The sequence below is a fragment of the Balaenoptera ricei genome, chromosome 2 (assembly GCF_028023285.1).
Source record: "Balaenoptera ricei isolate mBalRic1 chromosome 2, mBalRic1.hap2, whole genome shotgun sequence".
Lineage (NCBI taxonomy): Eukaryota > Metazoa > Chordata > Mammalia > Artiodactyla > Balaenopteridae > Balaenoptera > Balaenoptera ricei.
The window spans coordinates 166629374-166649539 of record NC_082640.1 but is presented as its reverse complement, the minus strand read 5'-3'; the positions used below and the strand labels follow the sequence as shown (position 1 = coordinate 166649539).

General features: G+C 37.5%; 1 protein-coding gene across 3 annotated transcripts in view; it reads left to right on the top strand.

Annotated features, from left to right (window-relative positions):
* Positions 1-20166, top strand: part of SEL1L (SEL1L adaptor subunit of SYVN1 ubiquitin ligase) — a 56903-nt gene that overhangs the window by 22948 nt on the left and 13789 nt on the right. Inside the window, exons 5-16 of one of the 3 annotated variants that reach the window (XM_059914771.1) lie at positions 1217-1322; positions 2127-2289; positions 5063-5116; positions 5207-5266; positions 7574-7655; positions 8020-8174; positions 11396-11452; positions 13764-13832; positions 16570-16647; positions 17699-17761; positions 19391-19478; positions 19801-19949. In XM_059914771.1, coding sequence (XP_059770754.1) covers positions 1217-1322; positions 2127-2289; positions 5063-5116; positions 5207-5266; positions 7574-7655; positions 8020-8174; positions 11396-11452; positions 13764-13832; positions 16570-16647; positions 17699-17761; positions 19391-19478; positions 19801-19949 — 1124 coding nt within the window. The other 2 variants (XM_059914772.1, XM_059914773.1) reach the window with 2 other exon arrangements.

Here is a 20166-nt window from a genome sequence, read left to right as displayed (position 1 = left end):
ACTTCCAGGCCGTCACTCAGGCGGCTTATCACACTTGTGCCTTATTTAGAGGTGGTTTTCCATTGGTGTGCACGGGTTGCTCTGAAACTCTCAGGCAGGCTGCTAAATTAATTAATGTGAAACATTTTTTGGCAATAAAGGAAATCGAACATTACGGTGAAGGTTAATTAATAGTGGTTAAAAGAAAGATAGATCATACCTTTCCTGAATACTTGAGCGAAATGCACTGTGCTAAGGTAACATTTGACAAATATAGTATATTTAACTGTCCTAAGTGTTCATGTCAGTACGAAGGGACTGACTTCTAAATGCAAGCTGTGTTTTTGGGAAAAACTTTCTAACTAATAAAAAACAACGGAAAACCTTCAATATACCTCATTTGTTACCAAACGACATTTTCAGAATAATGGCTCTGATAGACTATTTAGGCCTTCCTAAAATATGTCATACAGTCCGTCTTTGGATGTAGGCCAGTATGATTAAGTACTCCAGTTTAACACATCAGATTTTGTTTTTATATTGCAAGAACACCTCTCTTCTGTTTCTGTAAATATTAGTCCTCATGAAATACTCAAATGTCTCTTGGTGAGTTCTATATTTCTGTTAAATGCTATATTACAGTAACAAAATAATTTTTGAGAAATCTGCAATAATTCTGTGATTTTCAGGGTTGTATTAGTGCATAGGAAAAAAAATAGAGAACTTGAACATTAAATCAGGATCTGTAGTTATTAATAAAAATCAATTTTTTTTACTAATTTTTGTTATGTAATTAATCAAATACTTTCTCCTTGTAAAATATACAGCATTTCAGGTGAGACTGAAGTGTTCTTTGACTACAACAGTATTTTTCTGTTTTTTACTGTCCTGATTTTAGCTGACCTTGGCATATATAATCATAAGCTCCTACTGAAATTTTAGTTGAATTATATAAAAAGTTAGAATTACTAGCAGAAAAGTACCCTCCAAAAGCAGGTTGATATTGCTTTCTCTGAAAGAAAGTGATTTCAATGAGTTTTTTTTTTCCTAAGTCTTATCTTTTGTCGGATAAAGGCCATACTGAAAACCATGTGTCTTTAGAGTCAGACTTGGAAATGGTGAAAGACCATGGATTGTGTTTGCATGACCACCCAAAAGAAAGAATACATACTGATGTTTGATAAATAATTGGTGCAGAATTATCCATGTAAATGCAAAATGTAAATTTTGTTTTTAGCTGAAGAAGAGGCTGCCAAAAGACGGCAAATGCAGGAAGCGGAAATGATGTACCAGACTGGGATGAAAATCCTCAATGGAAGCAATAAGAAAAGCCAAAAAAGAGAGTAGGTAGCACGGCCAACTCCATTGTTCCCCTGAGATAGGCCATTACTGAGATAAATGGATAAGTACTTTTTAAATTTAATGTACTGCCAGAGACAAAGGATTTCTTAAGTTGCATTACAAGAAAACTTAATATGATATATGAACATTAGGGGCATTACTTTTGTCAGATTTTAGCTTGTTGGGGTAAAAAGGTCCTAAATACCAGTCACAAGAATGAACGGTGAGGAAATGGTGATATTTGATTAAGTTATAGTAATTTCTCAGAGCCAGGAATACATATAGTATCCAGAATTCAAAGTGACATAAAACAGAAGGAATTGTTGTCAGGTGTTTTCTGTCTTTTGGTGTTGCTTTGTAATTTTCTTGCAAAGTCTAGAATTTAGGAATGAAAGCACATAAAGCAAGTGATTGTCCTGTAACATTTTATGTCTCTTTAATTTCAGCTGATTTTTGTTGTAGTCTGTGCAAAGAAGACAGTTGTGGTGGTTATCATTCATTAGATTATTTACCAGACACCATATTATTACAGTTCTCACATTGCAAATCTAGTTAACTTTTTTAATCGAATTTTTTAGGATTACTATTAGTGTAATTAGAATTCCAAGATATTGCAATAACAGAACTGGTACCTTATGTAAAAACAAAAGTAAGTTTTGTAAGTAACACTACTTTAGTAAAAATAAAATATCAGAGGGATTCTATAGAATAAGGAAATTAAGCTGCATTTTAGGAGATCTTGAAAAAAATTTTAATGGCAGTTCCAAAATATTGCTAATTTGTTTTTTCATTACTTATGTTTAAAGAGCATATCGGTATCTTCAAAAGGCAGCAAGCATGAACCATACCAAGGCCCTGGAGAGAGTGTCCTATGCTCTTTTATTTGGTGATTACCTGACACAGAATATCCAGGCAGCAAAAGAGATGTTTGAGAAACTCACTGAGGAAGGTTCTCCCAAGGGACAAACTGTAAGTGTACTTTCCATGGAGGATCTCTCCGCCTACAGCACTGATTTATTTTAACAGCGTGGTACTCTTCATTGCCCTGACTTCCTTTAACAAGTAAAACTGTAAATATTAATTTTGTGGCAGATCATTTTCCCAGTCTTCTTGGACAGTCTTTTTCCTTAGTTTGAGAACATTTATAGTCACTTAAGGCATTTTTGCAATTGCATCTTGCCAAAATTGTATTTGTAGTTTTCCAACGTAAATCTTCAGAGAATGAAACGAAGGTAATTGTTTTTTATCTGAAATTACTCACCATTGTTATTTTTTTTTCCTAAGGTCAGGTGCTCCAGCTTCTGTTAATCTTGGTATTTTTGTAAAAAAATATTTTATTACAGAAACAGTACATGTCCTTTATAAGGAAACTAGAAATATGAACTAAAAAAGCTAAGAAAGTAAACATCACATATGTACCTCCCAGACATAAGCACTGGCAATATGTTAGTCCATGCGTACCCTTCTAGACCTTTCTCTTCGTGTAAATTCTTTATTAAAATAAAATGTCATTGCCTACTATTCCATAACTTGCTCTTTTCAATCAGTAGCCTTTAGCCCTTCCAATTCCAGTAAATTTTTACATCATATAACACCCATACCATATTCATACGGTGTTGAGCCAAAACATTTTCTTTATATCTGTTTTGTCCAAATCAGTATTTGGTCCAGGACTATACTTATATTTGGTTGCTACTTCTAGCATAGCCCGCCCCTTTCTTTTTTTTTTTTCTGTGTTAGAGATAGGGCCAGTTTTTCTACAGAATGTTCTACCTCAGTTTGTCTATTTGCTTCTTCATGGTGTCCTTTAGTTTGTTTCTTCATCATCTATGTTTCCTAAAACTGAATGACACAGCTAAAGGCTGATGAACTCAAGTAAAATGTTTTTAGTTAGGCTACTGTGTAGCGGATGTTCTGATTCCATATTGCCCTTTGAGCCAGTTGATACATAATATCTGCTTGACTCCTCACTAGTAACCGTAGGATTGATGCCTGGATTTAGGGGCCACCACACTTACTTAAAATGCCCTCAAAAGAGGGAAGGGAAAGGGGCTGGGGATTGAGTTACTAATCAATTATACCTATGTGAAGAAGCCTCCATAAAAATCCCTCAGCTCTGGGGTTTGGAGAGCCTCCAGGTTGGTGAACACATCCATGTGGCAGGAGGTGGTACACTCCAACTCCATGGGGACAGAAGCTCCTGCACTCAGGACGCTTACGAACCTCGCCCTTTGTAGCTCTGCATCTGGCTGTTTATCTATATTCTTTATATTGTCTTTTAATTTTGTTTATAAGTTTTTTCATGTAAAATAAGCAACTTTAGTTGAATTTATTCATCTTTTCTTTTATGGTTTCTGGGTTTTGTGTCCTACTTACAAGTGTGTTTTGCCCACTTAAAAAAAAATGCCTTCAATAATAAAGATTTATCAATGGTGCGGGATTTGCTTAAAGATAAAACAAAATTTCTAGTCATAGAGGAAGTCTGTTTTCAGACTATGTAAACAGTAAAGGCATTTGGACCATTGTTTTCCACAGGACTGATAACCTGATCAGTCTGCAACTCTTATGTAGTCTTGGTTTTGGTTTATAAACAGGTTATATCTTAATTGCTCCCCTTTGTTGTCAAAGCTTTTTTTCCCTTCTTTACATAAATCAGGTTATGTAAAATTCACACATATATTCTTTATCTTCAGATACGTTCTGTTCTGAGGAATGGTTTTACTTTTAAGGCATCTTTTCCCTCTAATAATAGAACCTTACAATGCCACAGTGCTTTATACACTGCAAAGCACTCTCTCCACCATAATTAATTCTAGCTGATGAAGCAAAGCACCAAAATCACAGTGGCTTCACACGGCAAGGAGTTATTTCTTGTTCATGCCAGGTCCCATGCAGCTCTCCTGCCTGAGTTACTCTTCATATGGTGACTCAGGGTCAGGGGCTGCTTCCGTCATATAGCTATATACCATCTGGAACACGGGGCTTCCAAGCCATCACGAAGGGAGAAGGGAGGACTGGAGGATTCTCTGGGATGTTTTTAAGGGCCAGGTCTGAAAATGGCTTGCGTCCCATCTGGTCACATCCCAGGCAGTGGCCCTACCTAACTTCAAGGGAGGCTGGAAAATGTAGAAGAGCTCGTGGCTTTTGATAAGAATAGCACCTGCCTTTACAACTTTAGCCTATGCTTTCATGTCATCAGGGATGATCCTCAGAGGGCAAAGGGTAGAACCTTACCAGTACATTGTTTGGTTGGTTGGGTTTTTTTAAGAAAACTGTGTATGCTGTAGTGGTGTAAAGTGACCTTTCTCCCTTGACCCCTTCAACTTAGCCCCTTGCTGCCTCTTTTTATTCCTGCGATAGCTTATTTAGTAATCTCTTATCCACTATCATTGTGTATCACCCTTCACATAGATAGATAATATGTTGATGTAATGATATAGGAGACATTTTGTTTTCATAATAGATGTTCATCAAGAATCAAGTAAAAGTCATATTTAAATCCATTTAGCTTCGGTTTTCTAGTTGATGTTTTATTAAATTGTCTTTAATCTTCAAGCTAAGCTTTTTTAGTTGCTTAAAGTTATATTTCATTGTGTAATTTGTAAAACCTTGAATGCATTTCTGAGGCTTTTTAATTCCACAGTTGTGCATATTTGCAACTGTTCAAATCCTTTAGCATTTAAAGATTCTTGCATCTTTTCATGGTTCATAAAACTGTCTGCCTTTTACCATTTTGTTTCAGGCTCTTGGCTTTCTCTATGCTTCTGGGCTTGGTGTTAATTCAAGTCAGGCAAAGGTAATATTATTAAAACTTTATTGTATATTACAATTTGAATTGGGTAAATATGTAACTATGTTGAGTTAAGCATCTTTTGTTCTTTTACAGGCCCTTGTTTATTATACTTTCGGAGCTCTTGGGGGCAACCTAATAGCCCACATGGTTTTGGTAAGTAAGACTTAAATGGAAGGCTAATAATATTGAATAGTTGGTTTACAAGTGGCCACAACTTTTCTGTATTTCATGATTGAAATTTACGTATATTCATTAAGACCCAATATTCAATTGAATGTCCTTCAGCTTCTTGTTAATGGATACAGCAGTTGAATCTACATGTGGATGAAAATTGGTAGAGTCCACAGTTTGTCTTTAAAATGATTAGTTTGGCTGATTGCCCTTAAAATAGAAATCTGATAAATGGTTCTTTTTCTGTTTTCCATAAGTTGGAATTGTTTGTCAGAATCATTTTTTAGATTGGGTTATGACAGATTTTACATTTAAATAGATGACGGACTAACTATACAAATAACCAGTGTCCTATAAAGTTCATTACAGAGTATCTCTTATGTACTACCTGATAGTGTTGATCACTTAAACGGCTTAGTGTTAAAATATAGAATCTTTCCACCACGTTCTTTTTTGCTGAGGTGTTTAATCTCCCTTGTACTTTATAAATTGACTTTGGGTCAGTTCACATGACCTCTGACCCATATTACTGTGTTCCAAATGAATATGTAAGTTCTTGCAGGAATGTAAAGAATAGATGGAGCAGAAATGAGACTGAAAGCAGAGAAACCAGTCCAAAATCTGGAGGGGTTGTATAGGCCTGGTCATTGATGGGATTATGAGACTTAACAAAGAAGGAAAATCTAGTTTTCTGGCCAATTGGGTAGATGCTGGTTAATTTTCCCTATGTGTATTCCAAAAATATTTACTGAATACTTGTCATTAGAATTCCAAAGATCAGTAAGATATAATACCATCGCACAACAAGCTTTTAATGTAGAAAGGGAGACATGAGTAAGGAGGTCGTTACAATACAGCATGAGAATGTCAGGGAATGACCTAAAAGGCACCTCACCCATACTGGCATTGGAAGGAGAGGGATTTAAGGAGATACTTCTGAAGAAAGGAGCAACTGAAACATTGGAAAATAGAATGCCAGGTAGTTTGTCAACAGGACAGGTAGACAGGAATCATGTAAATGGCTGTACGTCACACCAGGGAGCTTGGGCTTAGTCCTGTTACAGAGGTAAACTGCTGAAGGAGTTTCAGTAAGTGAAAAACAAGGGCGTTGCTCTAGGTTTCTGAAACACTCCTCACTAATTTTGAAGTCTTTTTCACTTGTTCGTTTAATCTCCAGGAACGTTTATTCCTCAAATAGTAATTGAAAAGTTATTTTTAGATGAATTTTCAAGAAATATTAGATATTTTTGACACAAATCTTTTTAAACTACTTATCAGTCTCCTTAAATGGTGGCTACAAAACAAGAGCATTAAGTATCAATATTATACATGTTATGGGTCTTCCCTGGTGGCGCAGTGGTTAAGACTCCACCTGCCAATGCAGGGGACATGGGTTCGAGCCCTGGTCCGGGAAGATCCCACATGCCGCAGAGCAACTAAGCCCTTGCGCCACAACTACTGAGCCTGCGCTCTAGAGCCCACGAACCACAACTACTGAAGCCCGCGTGCCACAACTACTGAAGCCCACGCACCTAGAGCCCGTGCTGCACAACAAGAGAAGCCACCGCAATGAGAAGCCTGCGTGCTGCAACAAAGAATAGCCCCCGCTCACCGCAACTAGAGAAAACCTGTGCACAGCAACGAAGACCCAACGCAACCAAAAATAAATAAATAAATTTATTTTTTAAAAAATGTTTAAAAAAAAATATTATACATGTTATTATACAGTCATTCCCTAAGGATTGTTAAAATTGGTAAAGCTATTTGAGTCTGTGCTAAATGGCTCCAGAGAGCTCTGTCTTCTGCTCTTTATAATTAGCTATCTTCCCCCTTATTCTGAAGTCATTTATTGCTGGTATTACTGTGCCTGTTCTAGTAGTCTCTTGTCTTCCCTATTTTACTAATTTGTTCCTTCTTTAAGAGCTACTTTGGAAGATTAACGTGTTTTTGTTAAAATTGTATCTGAAGTAAGATTGAAATCTATTCTAAGCAAGAGCCCAAGCAATTTTCTCTTATAGGTAAACGGGCACACTGCATACATAAAGTTGATGGCATCTATTTTGATTGCTCTCGGAACTTTATTATTTATTTCCTAGTTCTTAGCCTGGTTGTTGAAGTTGCTGAATAAGTTACCTCAGAACGTAAAACTCAGGATAAATGATGTAGCCAAGTACTTGGATCAAAGGACAGTAAAATTACATTCTGTGTATAGTTAGCTTTATTTGTTCCCACAAGAATGCCACTGAAGCATGTGAAACTGCCTTCTTCTCACCTGAAGTTGTATTACAGGGTTACCGATACTGGGCTGGCATTGGGGTCCTCCAGAGCTGTGAATCTGCACTGACTCATTATCGTCTTGTTGCTAATCATGGTATCTACCTTTTTGCCTTCCACCTTACCAAAAACAAAAAAAAAAAACCAAACAGAATTAATTTTAAATACATGTATTTTCACTGTACTACTTGAAATACTGTGACTGTTTCTCTCAAGTAGAATCATCTTTACACTAGTTGATGAAGAAGTACTTTTCAAAAATTTGCTTTGGGTTCCATTTCTTAATATTATGTGGGGGAAAAAAACCTGAATTTAGATTACTATTTTGTACTCTACAGACCACTGTGGAAACAATTTCCTTTAACATAGGTCTGTCAGCATTTGGCAGCTGGAATTGTACTTCCCTCTATGGGACAGTCCCTCTGACTTTCATCCCCATCATTACTTTGTCCACATTTCAGTTGCTAGTGATATCTCACTGACGGGAGGCTCAGTAGTACAGAGAATACGGCTGCCTGACGAGGTGGAAAATCCAGGAATGAACAGTGGAATGCTTGAAGAAGATTTGATTCAGTATTACCAGTTCTTAGCTGAAAAAGGTGATGTGCAAGCACAGGTATGTGTTTAAATGTCTCCCGCGAGATCTTACTGCCTTGTATGTGACAGCCTCTGGGGGCAAGCACTTATATCTATAACATTTTCACTGAGCTATTAGTAGCTACATGATTACCACACTCTCACGACCTTTCATTTGGACTCACCTGGGATGTGGCCCAGGCATATTGGTGGTTCCAGGAAAGCTGGCCGGGGTGACTCCACTGTGCTCCCCAGTTGGAAACTGCTGCTTAAATGGAGCGGCGTTGCGGTGGTGATGAAGGCTCTTCGGGGGTCACCCAGGATGGAAACTGTCACCCCCCCCCCCAAACAAAAAGTCTCTGGCACATTTGGAATTTCAGATGCTCTTCAGAGCTATCCATGTTTCCTTTCCTTACCTTAGACTGTAATTTTCTCAAGGTCAGGGACAGAAGTAGGCTTGTTTGATGTGAACTGTATGATATATTCAGTACATCAAAGTATCATGTATAATATGCTGTTTCATGGGTTGTTTTGATGATATTAAAATAAAAAGGAGAACTTCGCTGTCCATTTTAAGAACAGTTAATTTTCAGACTAACAGAAGGGAATATTAAAAAAAAAAAAGAAAAAGAAAAACTTAAGCCATATCTTAGCTCGTGGAAATTAAAATAAAGTTGTCTCTTCTGATTATACATCTTTCTTTTATATGACACCAATTAAAATTCAAAACACTCTAAATGCTTAACAATAGGGAATTACTTGCCTCAAATATGACACTCCAATATAATGGAATTCTATGCGGTCATTAAAAATTATGTCGAATACTACTTAATGTAGAAAGCTGATTTCAGTGTATTAAATGAAAATCTCAAGTTAAAGAAAAAAGTGTGTGGTATAGTATGTCATTTTTTTTTTACTTACTGAGTTATGACATGAATACAGAAAAGTACACAAAGCTGAAGTACAGCTCAATGAATTATCAGCAAGGGAGCCTCTTGTGTAGCGTAACTAGGACCCTAGAAGCCCCTCTTTGGAACTCTTCTTCCCTAACTCTTCCCTCTTGCCCGTAGGTAACCACTGAGCTGGCGTCTAATACCGTAAATTGGTTTGGCCTGTTTTTGAAGGAGTCTTATGTAAAAAAAAAAAATCATACAGCATTTTTTTGGTATCAACTTCTTTTACTCAGCATTATGTTTGTGAAATCAATCCATGTGTTTTCACATAGCTGTAATTCATTCATTTGCGTTGCTATATAGTATTTCATTGTATGAAACTACCACAATTTATCCATTCTATTCTTCCCAGACTTGGGCTGTTACAAATAATGCTCTGCATTTTCTTGTACATGTCTTGGGCAAATACTGTCTCAAATTTTCATAGCTTTATAGAACTTGATAGCTAGTATAATACATTTTACCACTATCATATTTTCATTGTATTTAGCTCTAATTTTCATCGTGATTTCTTTTGACCCGTGTGTAATTTAGAAATGAATTGCTTAGTTTCCACATACAGTCAGCCCTTTGTAACAGCAGGTTCTGCATCCAAAGATTCAACTAACTGTGGACCAAAAAATTTGAAAACAAATTTTTTTTTTTTTTCAGAAAGTTCCAAAAAGCAAACTTTGTCACACACTGGCAACTATTTACATAGTATTTACATTGTATTTACAACTATTTACATAGCATTTACATTAAGTATTATAAGTAATCTAGAAATGATTTAAAGTGTACAGGAGGTTATACATGGGTTACATGCACATACTATGCCATTTTATATAAGAGACTTGGCGTCTGCAGAGTTTGGTATCTGTGGGGTTCCTGGAACCAATCCCCTATGGATGCCAAGGGACAACTGTACATGGGAATTTTCTGCTTACCTTTTTTGTTGTTGATACCTGACTTAATCCGCTGTAGTTGGAATATGCTCTGTATGACTTCAGTTGTTTGAGAGTTCTTGAAACTTGCTTGATGCCCCATCTTGGTCAGTTTGGGCAAATATCCTGTGCGCTAAAGAGAATGTGAATTTCTACAGTCATTGGGTGTAGTGTTTGATATGTGTCAATTGTCGTGTTTCTTAATCCTGTTGCTCAAATCTTTTGAATCCCTACTGAATTTGGCTGCTTTTTCTGTCAAATGCTGAGACAGTATTGCTGAAATTTTCCACTCTGATTGTGGATTTGTCTCTTTCTCCTTTTAGTTTCATCAGTTTTGATTTATATATTTTAAGCCATGTCTAATGAATAACTTAATATTGTTATCTTTCTGTTGAGCTAACTTTTGTATCATGAAATGACCTCTTTTATCTCCAGAAATATTTTTTACTTTAGTTTATTTTGCCCAATACTGGCATAGCTACACTACTTTTTTTTGGTTAGTATTTACCCGGAATATCTTTTCTATCTTGTACTTTCAACCTTCTAATGTTTAAGGTATGTCTCTTGCAAGCATCAAATGACTAGTTTTGTTCATTTTTCTTAATCCATTCAGTCTTTTAAGTAGAGTAATTAGTGATATATTTGAGTTTCAATTTTCTATCTCACTTTTATTTTGCTTTTCCAAGTTCCTTTTTCTCTCCTTTCTTATCCTCTTTTGGTTTGAGTTTGTCTGTATGTGTTTTAATCCTATATGCTTTTGAACCCCACAAGATACTATTCTTTTATACAGTCCATCCAATTTAGATTTACTCACAAATTTACCTTTCTCTTGTTCTTTATTTCTTACTGCATCTCCAAGCTTCCCAGGATAATTTTGCCTCTTCCTAAAGAATACTCTTTAGTTCAAAAGATTTGAACTTTTCTTTAGTTTGTGTGGAAATGCCTTTATTTCACCTCTATTTCAGGATACTTTGCAACTAAAAGCAGACATTTTTAGTTTTTTTTTAAATGTAGGATATGGACTTCCCTGGTGGTCTAGTGGTTAAGACTTCGCCTTCCAATGCAAGGGGTGTGGGTTCAATCCCTGGTCGGGGAGCTAAGATCCCACATGCTTCTCAGCCAAAAAACCAAAACATAAAACAGAAGCGATATTGTAACAAATTCAATAAAGACTTTAAAAATTGTCCACATCAAAAGAGTCTTTAAAACAAAACAAAAAAAAAATGTAAGAGTAATATCTTAGGGAATTAAGACTAAATGTTTAATTTTCTGTGTTATGAACAGAAACCTTTTTGTGACCAAATGGTTTCTTGTTGGTCTAATCTCATTACATGCCAGAGGCAGGTGCTGCCATTTACTCTTGCCTCCTTTTTGTTCATTTTCAGGTTGGTCTGGGACAGCTGCATCTGCACGGAGGCCGTGGAGTAGAACAAAACCATCAGGTAACCTTCCTGTTCTTAGGGCTTTACATTTCATATTATAGCAAGAAATGATGCTTCAGATATATTTCTTGCTAAGTCAGTGACAATATCAAGCTTTGTGATTAACGGATGTTGATAACATCACAAATGAGCTTTCAAGATCTAACCCCTGAGGAAACTGAGGAACAAAAATGTGATCATACCTCGTAGTGATGGGAAAGGTTTTATTAATTCCAAAACCTAGTTCTCAATACGGCCAAAAATGCATAAACAGTGTCTTGGTTTTCTATAGGTATTGTGATAGAAGTATGTCTTTAAAAACTCCTATTGGAAAATATTTCCTAGAACTGAGGAAAATTCAGTGTTGAGTTTGTGAGAAATTAGGAGTGTACAACTATAGCAGTCAGATCCATATCCACTCACCAACTTGGGTCTGCTTTTTGTCCTGTGTATCGCTCATCTCTTCCCTTCTTGCCATCAATATACACCTATCACTTGTGTGAATAATTACCCGCCTGCATTTCCTAAGCAATAGCCTGTCTTTGTAAACTGTGCATCTGATCGTGCAGTTGCATTGCTTAAAACTCTTTTGAGTGGTCTGTAATTTCTAGTAGCTTGGAAACCAAAACCTTTAACATGACCTCCAAGGCCTTGTACCAGTCTCTATTTACCTCACCAGCCCCTTGCTTTCTGAGTCACAGACACACGGACCTTTTCTCAGATCTTTGAAAATATTAAGAACCTCCCTGTCTCAGGACTTCTGGAAGGCCAGTCCCTCTGACTAGAGTGAATATTATTATCCCACCTCCTTTCTTCACATAACCATCCTACTCATTCTCCAGAACTCAATTCCAGGATCTCTTCCCCTGAATGTCTCCTCTGACCACAACCCCACTCCAAGAACAGGTCATGGACCACAGTTATCACTTCTGAAAATCTGTATTCCCTGTGGCCTTTGTCCATTATAAATTAGTTAATTATGTAATTGTTTCCCCTGCTAGAATATAAGGTCCAAAACAGCATGAACTATGTCTGCCTTGTTTGCCACTTCATTCCCAGCACCTGGCAGTGCCCAGCATGTATAATATTAAGTTCTCAATAAATGTTCGTCAAACTAATAAAACTGTTTTTCTACCACACCAGTTAAGTATTCTAATTAAGGTTATTTCAAGCACCATATTGCATCAACTTTAAGAATTAGTTTGTAACAAGATACATTATCACTAAAACTATACCAAATATTGATGCTTTTTAAAATTATTATTCAAACAGCATTTTGACAACTTTAGGTGTCTTTAGGTCATTAAAATTGCATGTCATTAGGCCAGTGAAGCATCAGATGAACTGGTTAGTAAAAATGTCAGGTGAGAGAACAGAATTCTGGTTAAGAATTTGCTACATACCTTTACACAACAAGTTTTGCGATATTCTTGGTGGTGTATGCTGCCTACCTGTGAAACAATTACACAGTGATAAATTTTCACAGAAGAAAAGGAGTTCCCAATATATAATTGCATGAATTCAACCAGTGTTTGAGTACCACCTGTCCCATTCACTGCAAGGCATTCAGGATACAATGCTGGACCTTACCCTTGGTCCTTACCGTTACAGAGCTTCAAGTTTAATAGAAGCATTAGGTAATTTTTAAATGATCACACCAACAAATATGTAATAAATTGTTGTTACAAAGGAGAATTAATGAGTCCAATGATAGGTTAATGAGGGGGAGGTGGCACTTGTCTCTGAAGAGACGTGGATGACATTTAAGTTGAACCTTGGAGGTAAGATCATTCCAGCCCAAAAAGAACAGCATGTGTATAGGTCCTGAGGCAGGAAGGAACATGGCTGGTGTACCCAGAGTGCAGGGAGCAAGGTGAAACAGTACTGAGATAAACAGTGTCTGGTCATGTCAGTGTATTCCCTGCAGCACTTCAAGGGGCTGGAAGGACCAGCATGTTGAGATTTAAGAACAGTCGCTTTGGATGACCCCAAGAATAAAAGCAGAAAGATCAGGGGAGGGAGCGTTCCAGAAGTTCTGCTGAGAGATAATGCAGCTTACACTAGAATTATGGGAATGGAGGATAGTAGATGGATTCAAGATGTATCAATATTTGGTGGTGAAAGAAATAGGACTTAGTGATGGATTGGATATGAGAGGGAAGTGGGGTGGGTACCTCAGACAACCAGTAGACGTTGTGTTGCCATTTACTTAAACTGAGATACTGCAGTATAACAAGATTTTTAAAAATGTTCCTGAAGTAATTATTTTGGTTAAAAGCCAAGGGCAGGTTCTATTAACAACTAATAATTTTCATAAATTCCTTTCTCACAGAGAGCATTTGACTACTTCAATTTAGCAGCTAATGCTGGCAATTCCCATGCCATGGCCTTCTTGGGAAAGGTACTGTACATCCTGTGAACATTTTCTGTAATAGCAAGAGGTGTTCACATAGTAAGCACGTATTGTATTCATCATCTACAATTTACCAAATATAAGCTGGAAATAAAATTTCCAATACAAGCATATTATATCTTGTCTTAAGATAAGTGCTATTCTGAGGTGTTTTCTTAAGTAACTTAAAGGTAACATAGCATTTGCTTGTCAGTATGTTAATTCTCCATCGAAGTTAACTGTCACTGCCTGCACCCCTACTTTTTGTGTATTATACACAGTAATAAGGGATTTATTCATGCTGTGCAGTTTTTTGCTAAGTCTGTCATAATTACCTGTTTACTTTCATGCTGAATAAGAGACATTTAGAGTGAGTTGAAATGTGTCTGCAGACCTTTTAATTGTCTTAAATATGATAACCATCACCCACCTCTCAATGCAGTTCTTTTCTCAAGCAAGGGAACCTTTAAGTCTAGAGACTTAATGAATAGATTCCATATGTCATGGCATAATCTCAAAACTTCCTTTTTTCATTATTTTGAAAACTAACACATTATAAACCAATGGATATTTTCATCTATAGCCAAGTCCTAAGGTTAGGAGGCTCAGGTAGACTATATCTCAAAAGCTTTTACAAAGAGAAGATCTAACCAGTATTTGCCACCGCTAGTCATTTGGGGCCTGAGAACTTTACATTTAGACTTCCTATTGCAGCATAGAAATTGGTATTGCCTATATATATTTTTTTAAATTAATTAATTAATGTATTTATTTTTGGCTGTGTTGGGTCTTTGTTGCTGCGCACGAGCTTTCTCTAGTTGTGGCGAGCGGGGGCTACTCTTCCTTGCGGTGCGCAGGCTTCTCATTGCGGTGGCTTCTCTTGTTGTGGAGCATGGGCTCTAGGCACGTGGGCTTCAGTAGTTGTGGCACGTGGGCTCAGTAGTTGTGGCTCACGGGCTCTAGAGCGCAGGCTCAGTAGTTGTGGCACACGGGCTTAGTTGCTCCGTGGCATGTGGGATCTTCCCGGACCAGGGCTCGAACCCGTGTCCCCTGCATGGGCAGGTGGATTCTTAACCACTGCGCCACCAGGGAAGTCCCTGCCTATCTATTTTTGTTAGCATTTAACAACTTTTCATTTCAGCCCTCTCGATTCTTGCTCTGATTTACTAATTTTCCTTATCTCAAAAAAAGATTTTCTTTACTTATTTCCTTAATACTTACATTGATATAAACAGTACTACTGGTCATTCAGTTTTCCTTTCTCCTGGCCCTTTTATCAGTTCCCATACCTGGTATACTATATAGACATTCAGTGCTTGAAACCTTTTAAAATAACCTTTTAGTTATTTCTTTTCCTGAATTTAAGGCATACCCTGCATCTTATCATGGGGAAAGCAGTGGTAGAGGAGAAAGGAAGGTGGACATTGCTGTCGGCTCTTCTTTTCCTCATTTAATTGCTTATCCCAAACAATTGTTCAACCATTTGCACTGGGACAGAGTGAGAAGAAAGATTTGTCTCAGGGTTTAAGATTTCTTCTTTTGACACATGAAAGGATGCTCAACATCACTAATCGTTAGAGAAATGCAAATCAAAACTACAATGAGGTATCACCTCACACCAGTCAGAATGGCCATCATCAAAAAATCTACAAACAATAAATGCTGGAGAGGGTGTGGAGTAAAGGGAACCCTTTTGAACTGTTGGTGTGAATGTAAATTGATACAGCCACTATGGAGAACAGTATGGAGGTTCCTTAAAAAGTTAAAAATAGAACTACCATATGACCCAGCAATCCCACTACTGGGCATATACCCTGAGAAAACCATAATTCAAAAAGAGACATGTACCACAATGTTCATTGCAGTGCTATTTACAATAGCCAGGACATAGAAGCAACCTAAGTGTCCATCGACAGATGAATGGATAAAGAAGATGTGGCACATGTATACAATGGAATATTACTCAGCCATAAAAAGAAATGAAATTGAGTTATTTGTAGGGAGGTGGATGGACCTAGAGTCTGTCATACAGAGTGAAGTAAGTCAGAAAGGGAAAAACAAATACTGTATGCTAACACATATATATGGAATCTAAAAAAAAAAAAAAGGTTCTGAAGAACCTAGGGGCAGGACAGGAATAAAGACGCAGATGTAGAGAATGGACTTGAGGACACGGGGAGGGGGAAGGGTAAGCTGGGATGAAGTGAGAGAGTGGCATGGACATATATACACTGCCAGATGTAAAATAGCTAGTGGGAAGCTGCTGCATAGCACAGGGAGGTCAGCTCGGTGGTTTGTGACCACCTAGAGGGGTGGGATAGGGAGGGTGGGAGGGAGACGCAAGAGGGAGGGGATATGGGGATATATGTATACATATAGCTGATTCACTTTGTCATACAGCAGAAACTAACACAACACTGTAGAGCAATTATACTCCAATAAAGATGTTTAAAAACAAAATAACTGTAGTTAATAAAAAAAAAGATTTCTTCTTTTGAGATTGATCAGTGAACTGATTTTATATATTCATGTTTATAGATGTCATTAATTTGACATGATATAGAATATATAAAAAATGTCTACTTTTAAGTTTTTGCTTTTAATTCTAAAATATCCTGTGGGGAATTTTAAACTTTGTTGAAAGATTCCATGAAATCTGACAAACCCCAGAATGAGCTGAGATAGGAGAAAAATGTAATTGGAGAGAAGGTTACAGCTCCTATTGAGACTGGGGTCTGTTTTCCAGATGTATTCAGAGGGAAGCGATATTGTACCTCAGAGTAATGAGACAGCTCTTCACTACTTTAAAAAGGCTGCTGACATGGTAAGACTTCATGACTCAGTATGTTGAAATGTGTACCATATTACTGTTATTTTAATAGGAAAGTTTATTGTGTTAAGGGGATTAGTCATAATCAACTTACTCCATAAATTATTGGAAGTGCTTATGTAAGTATGATTCATATGGATGAATTGGCTAGAAAAAACCTACTCGGGAAAAAGCAGTATGTATTTTTTTAGGGACCAGATTATTGAATATTAATTCTGTGTTTCAGTTTCATTGAGAAGTTTCCTGATCAGGGAAATAATGATTTTAGTAATGGAATTGGGTGTTATATAATTTATCCTATTTGTGTTGCAACTTGAGGTTTAAAGCTTACATGACTGGGTAGTTTTCATAACCAGGATACGTAAGTTAGGCTTTCTTTGGCCCAGAGAAAGCTGCCTATGAATATTTAAGACCCTCTGGGCTCCAGTGTGTACACTGACCTCTTTGTCAGCTAGTACATGTTACTGTAGTCCCAAATGTCAGTGGAGTGTTTCCCAAAGGGACACTGTGACACTCTTTTAAAGATGCCTCTGTCCTTCTGAGTTTAGGTGAATACTAGATTTTTCTCTTTTCGGTCTCGAAACAATAATTGTCTTTGCTCCACAACATTCCAACAATCTTAAGCATATCCTTGCCACCTGATCCCAATATTAATTTGTTGATTCTGCCCCATGGCAACATCTTCTTTATCGGGGTGGGAGATTACCAGTGAAAAACTACCAAAAAAAAAAAAAATGACCTACTTTTAATTTTGAAAAGATTAAATACATGTCATGTTTTATATCATAAATTCATGAAACAGTCATAAGGTAAGTCACCAAAATTTAATTCTAAGTGAATTTACTATTTACTCATTTTCAGCAATTATTGAAAGTCAAATCTCTAAAACTCAGTATCATGTTTAGTCTGATGGGAAGGAGAAAATTTTGTTTTAAATTGAAAAGTACTAAAACATGTTTTGAATATGCTTGTAAATTATTTCTTTTGCAGTCATTTATTCTTGCCTATCTTGTAATGAATCTTTCATTTTGTCTCTGGTTGGCAGGGCAACCCAGTTGGACAGAGTGGGCTTGGAATGGCTTACCTCTACGGGAGAGGAGTTCAAGTTGTAAGTCTTCAATCTAACGTCTGACTTTAATGAGCAGTCAGCTGGTGAGGTAGGGAAGTATTCCTTAACTAGCTCCCAGTCAGCCCAGGTGAGACCGTTTCATTATAACCAGAGCTGAAACTCTTGAGTTTGGTTCCCTACTACCCCTTACCCCATCCCACCATAGCAACTGCCTTCTTAGAATGGCTGTGTCTCTGGCACCTTCTCCTCAAGGTATGAAGCTGTTTCTCATTGTTCCATCTATGCTCTCTACCCCACCTACTCTGCCATCTCTCCCAGACTTAAATATCTCCCTGCTATTTCTTCACCCAAGCCTAAGAAAATTCTTAAGTCCTCCCATGTAGAGGGAGAAAAGCTTTCTGTTCTACCCCTTGCCCTTCTAGCTACCACCTCTCGTCTCTCCAGCCCTTTCCTGCAAAGCCAGGTTTCCCCAAAGAATGAATTATGTGAGCTGCTACCATCCACTCTTCAGCTCTCAGCAGTCAGGCTTTTACCTCATGTAACTGCTCTACATAGCTCACCAGTAACCACCTCAATGTCAACCCCATGTGACATTTTTTGGTTCTACCGTACTTGAGCTCTTTCTTCCCGGGGGCTGTCTTGGTTTTCCTGGGCCGTTGCTCTTCATTCTTCTGTGCTACTTGCTCATGTTGGATGCTCCCGGATCCTCGTCGCTGTCCGCATCTCTGTGCGGTCTCTCCAAGCAATGTGTTCTTTTAATTTGGGCCCGAAACTAAGAGCTAGGTATAGAATTCTAATCTGTAGGTATTTCCTAGCACAAAAGACAGTAATGTGGTCTCATTTTGATTCCTTCTAGTCATTTTAGGGTACTAAAATCCAGTAGTGACCTTTGTTTTAATTTTTCTTTGGGGATATGTCTGATATTTGAAATCTAATAATCATACAATGTTTGATAAACTACCCAGGGAAGAACAAACAAGGAGAGAATTTTTCTTATTTAATATTAGAAATACTGAGGTTTAAAAGGGTTAGTTGGTTAATCGAAAAGATATGATGACTGTTTCTTAATTTCTGGCCTGCTGTTCTACTAGTGTTGTTTATGCCTTCTGAGAGCAGACATGCAAATTGTTTCACAAAATAGTATATTTGCTTTTTTTAATTTATTTTTATTTATTTATTTTTGGCTGTGTTGGGTCTTCGTTTCTGTGCGAGGGCTTTCTGTAGTTGCGGCGAGCGGGGGCCACTCTTCATCGCGGTGCGCGGGCCTCTCACTATCGCAGACTCGTTGCGGAGCACAGGCTCCAGACGCGCAGGCTCAGTAATTGCGGCTCACGGGCCCAGCTGCTCCGGGCCCCGCAGCATGTGGGATCCTCCCAGACCAGGGCTCGAACCCGTGTCCCCTGCATTAGCAGGCAGATTCTCAACCACTGCGCCACCAGGGAAGCCCATATTTGCTTTTTTTAACAGTCTTAAATGTTAATCCCCCATGACTTAAAAAATATTACCATCTTTGTATTATAAAAAATTAGAAGGTCATCCTTTTAATGATTTTAAGAATATTTTCTGTATGCTTTGTTAATTCTTTTTATGAATGAATCTCCTGACTTCTGAGTATATCAGCCTTTTGAGCTTCCTTATCATGTGATCATATGACCTCTTTTTCTACAGAATTATGATCTGGCACTGAAGTATTTCCAGAAAGCTGCTGAACAAGGCTGGGTGGATGGGCAACTACAGCTTGGCTCCATGTACTACAGTAAGTAACGCTGGAATTAATGACGGACACACCAAATCTACATGACTTATTTTCCTCTAGATGCCACTATGATACGGAAGTGAGAGCTATCGAATTCTAGCTGATTAATGTCCTCCCAATTCAATGATGTGTGCATCTTGTGTTTCATTGTAGAGTATATTAATCTGTATTGATGTATAAATCTATATTAATAAGATTCACATCTTTCCAGAGTAAGAATTCTGAATTTCATTTAGTTTTATTCCTATGTAAGTCTTCTCTGATGCTTCAGCTAAATCTTATTTAAGACTATTCCTAACCTCTCGTGTGATTTTCCTTACAGATGGCATTGGAGTCAAGAGGGATTATAAACAGGCCTTGAAGTATTTTAATTTAGCTTCTCAGGGAGGCCATATCTTGGCTTTCTATAACCTAGCTCAGATGCATGCCAGTGGCACAGGTGTGATGCGATCGTGTCACACCGCAGTGGAGGTAAGGGCTTTTCTACCAACCTGTATGTAGGAAATTAATTTGCCCAGTAGGAAAGTCTACTGTTTTATTTATTTTTTTATTGGAGTATAATTGCTTTACAATGTTGTGTTAGTTTCTGCTGTATAACAAAGTGAATCAGCTATATGTATACATATATCCCCTCCCTCTTGGACCTCCCTCCTGCCCCACCCCCAATCCTACTGTTTTAATTCTGGTT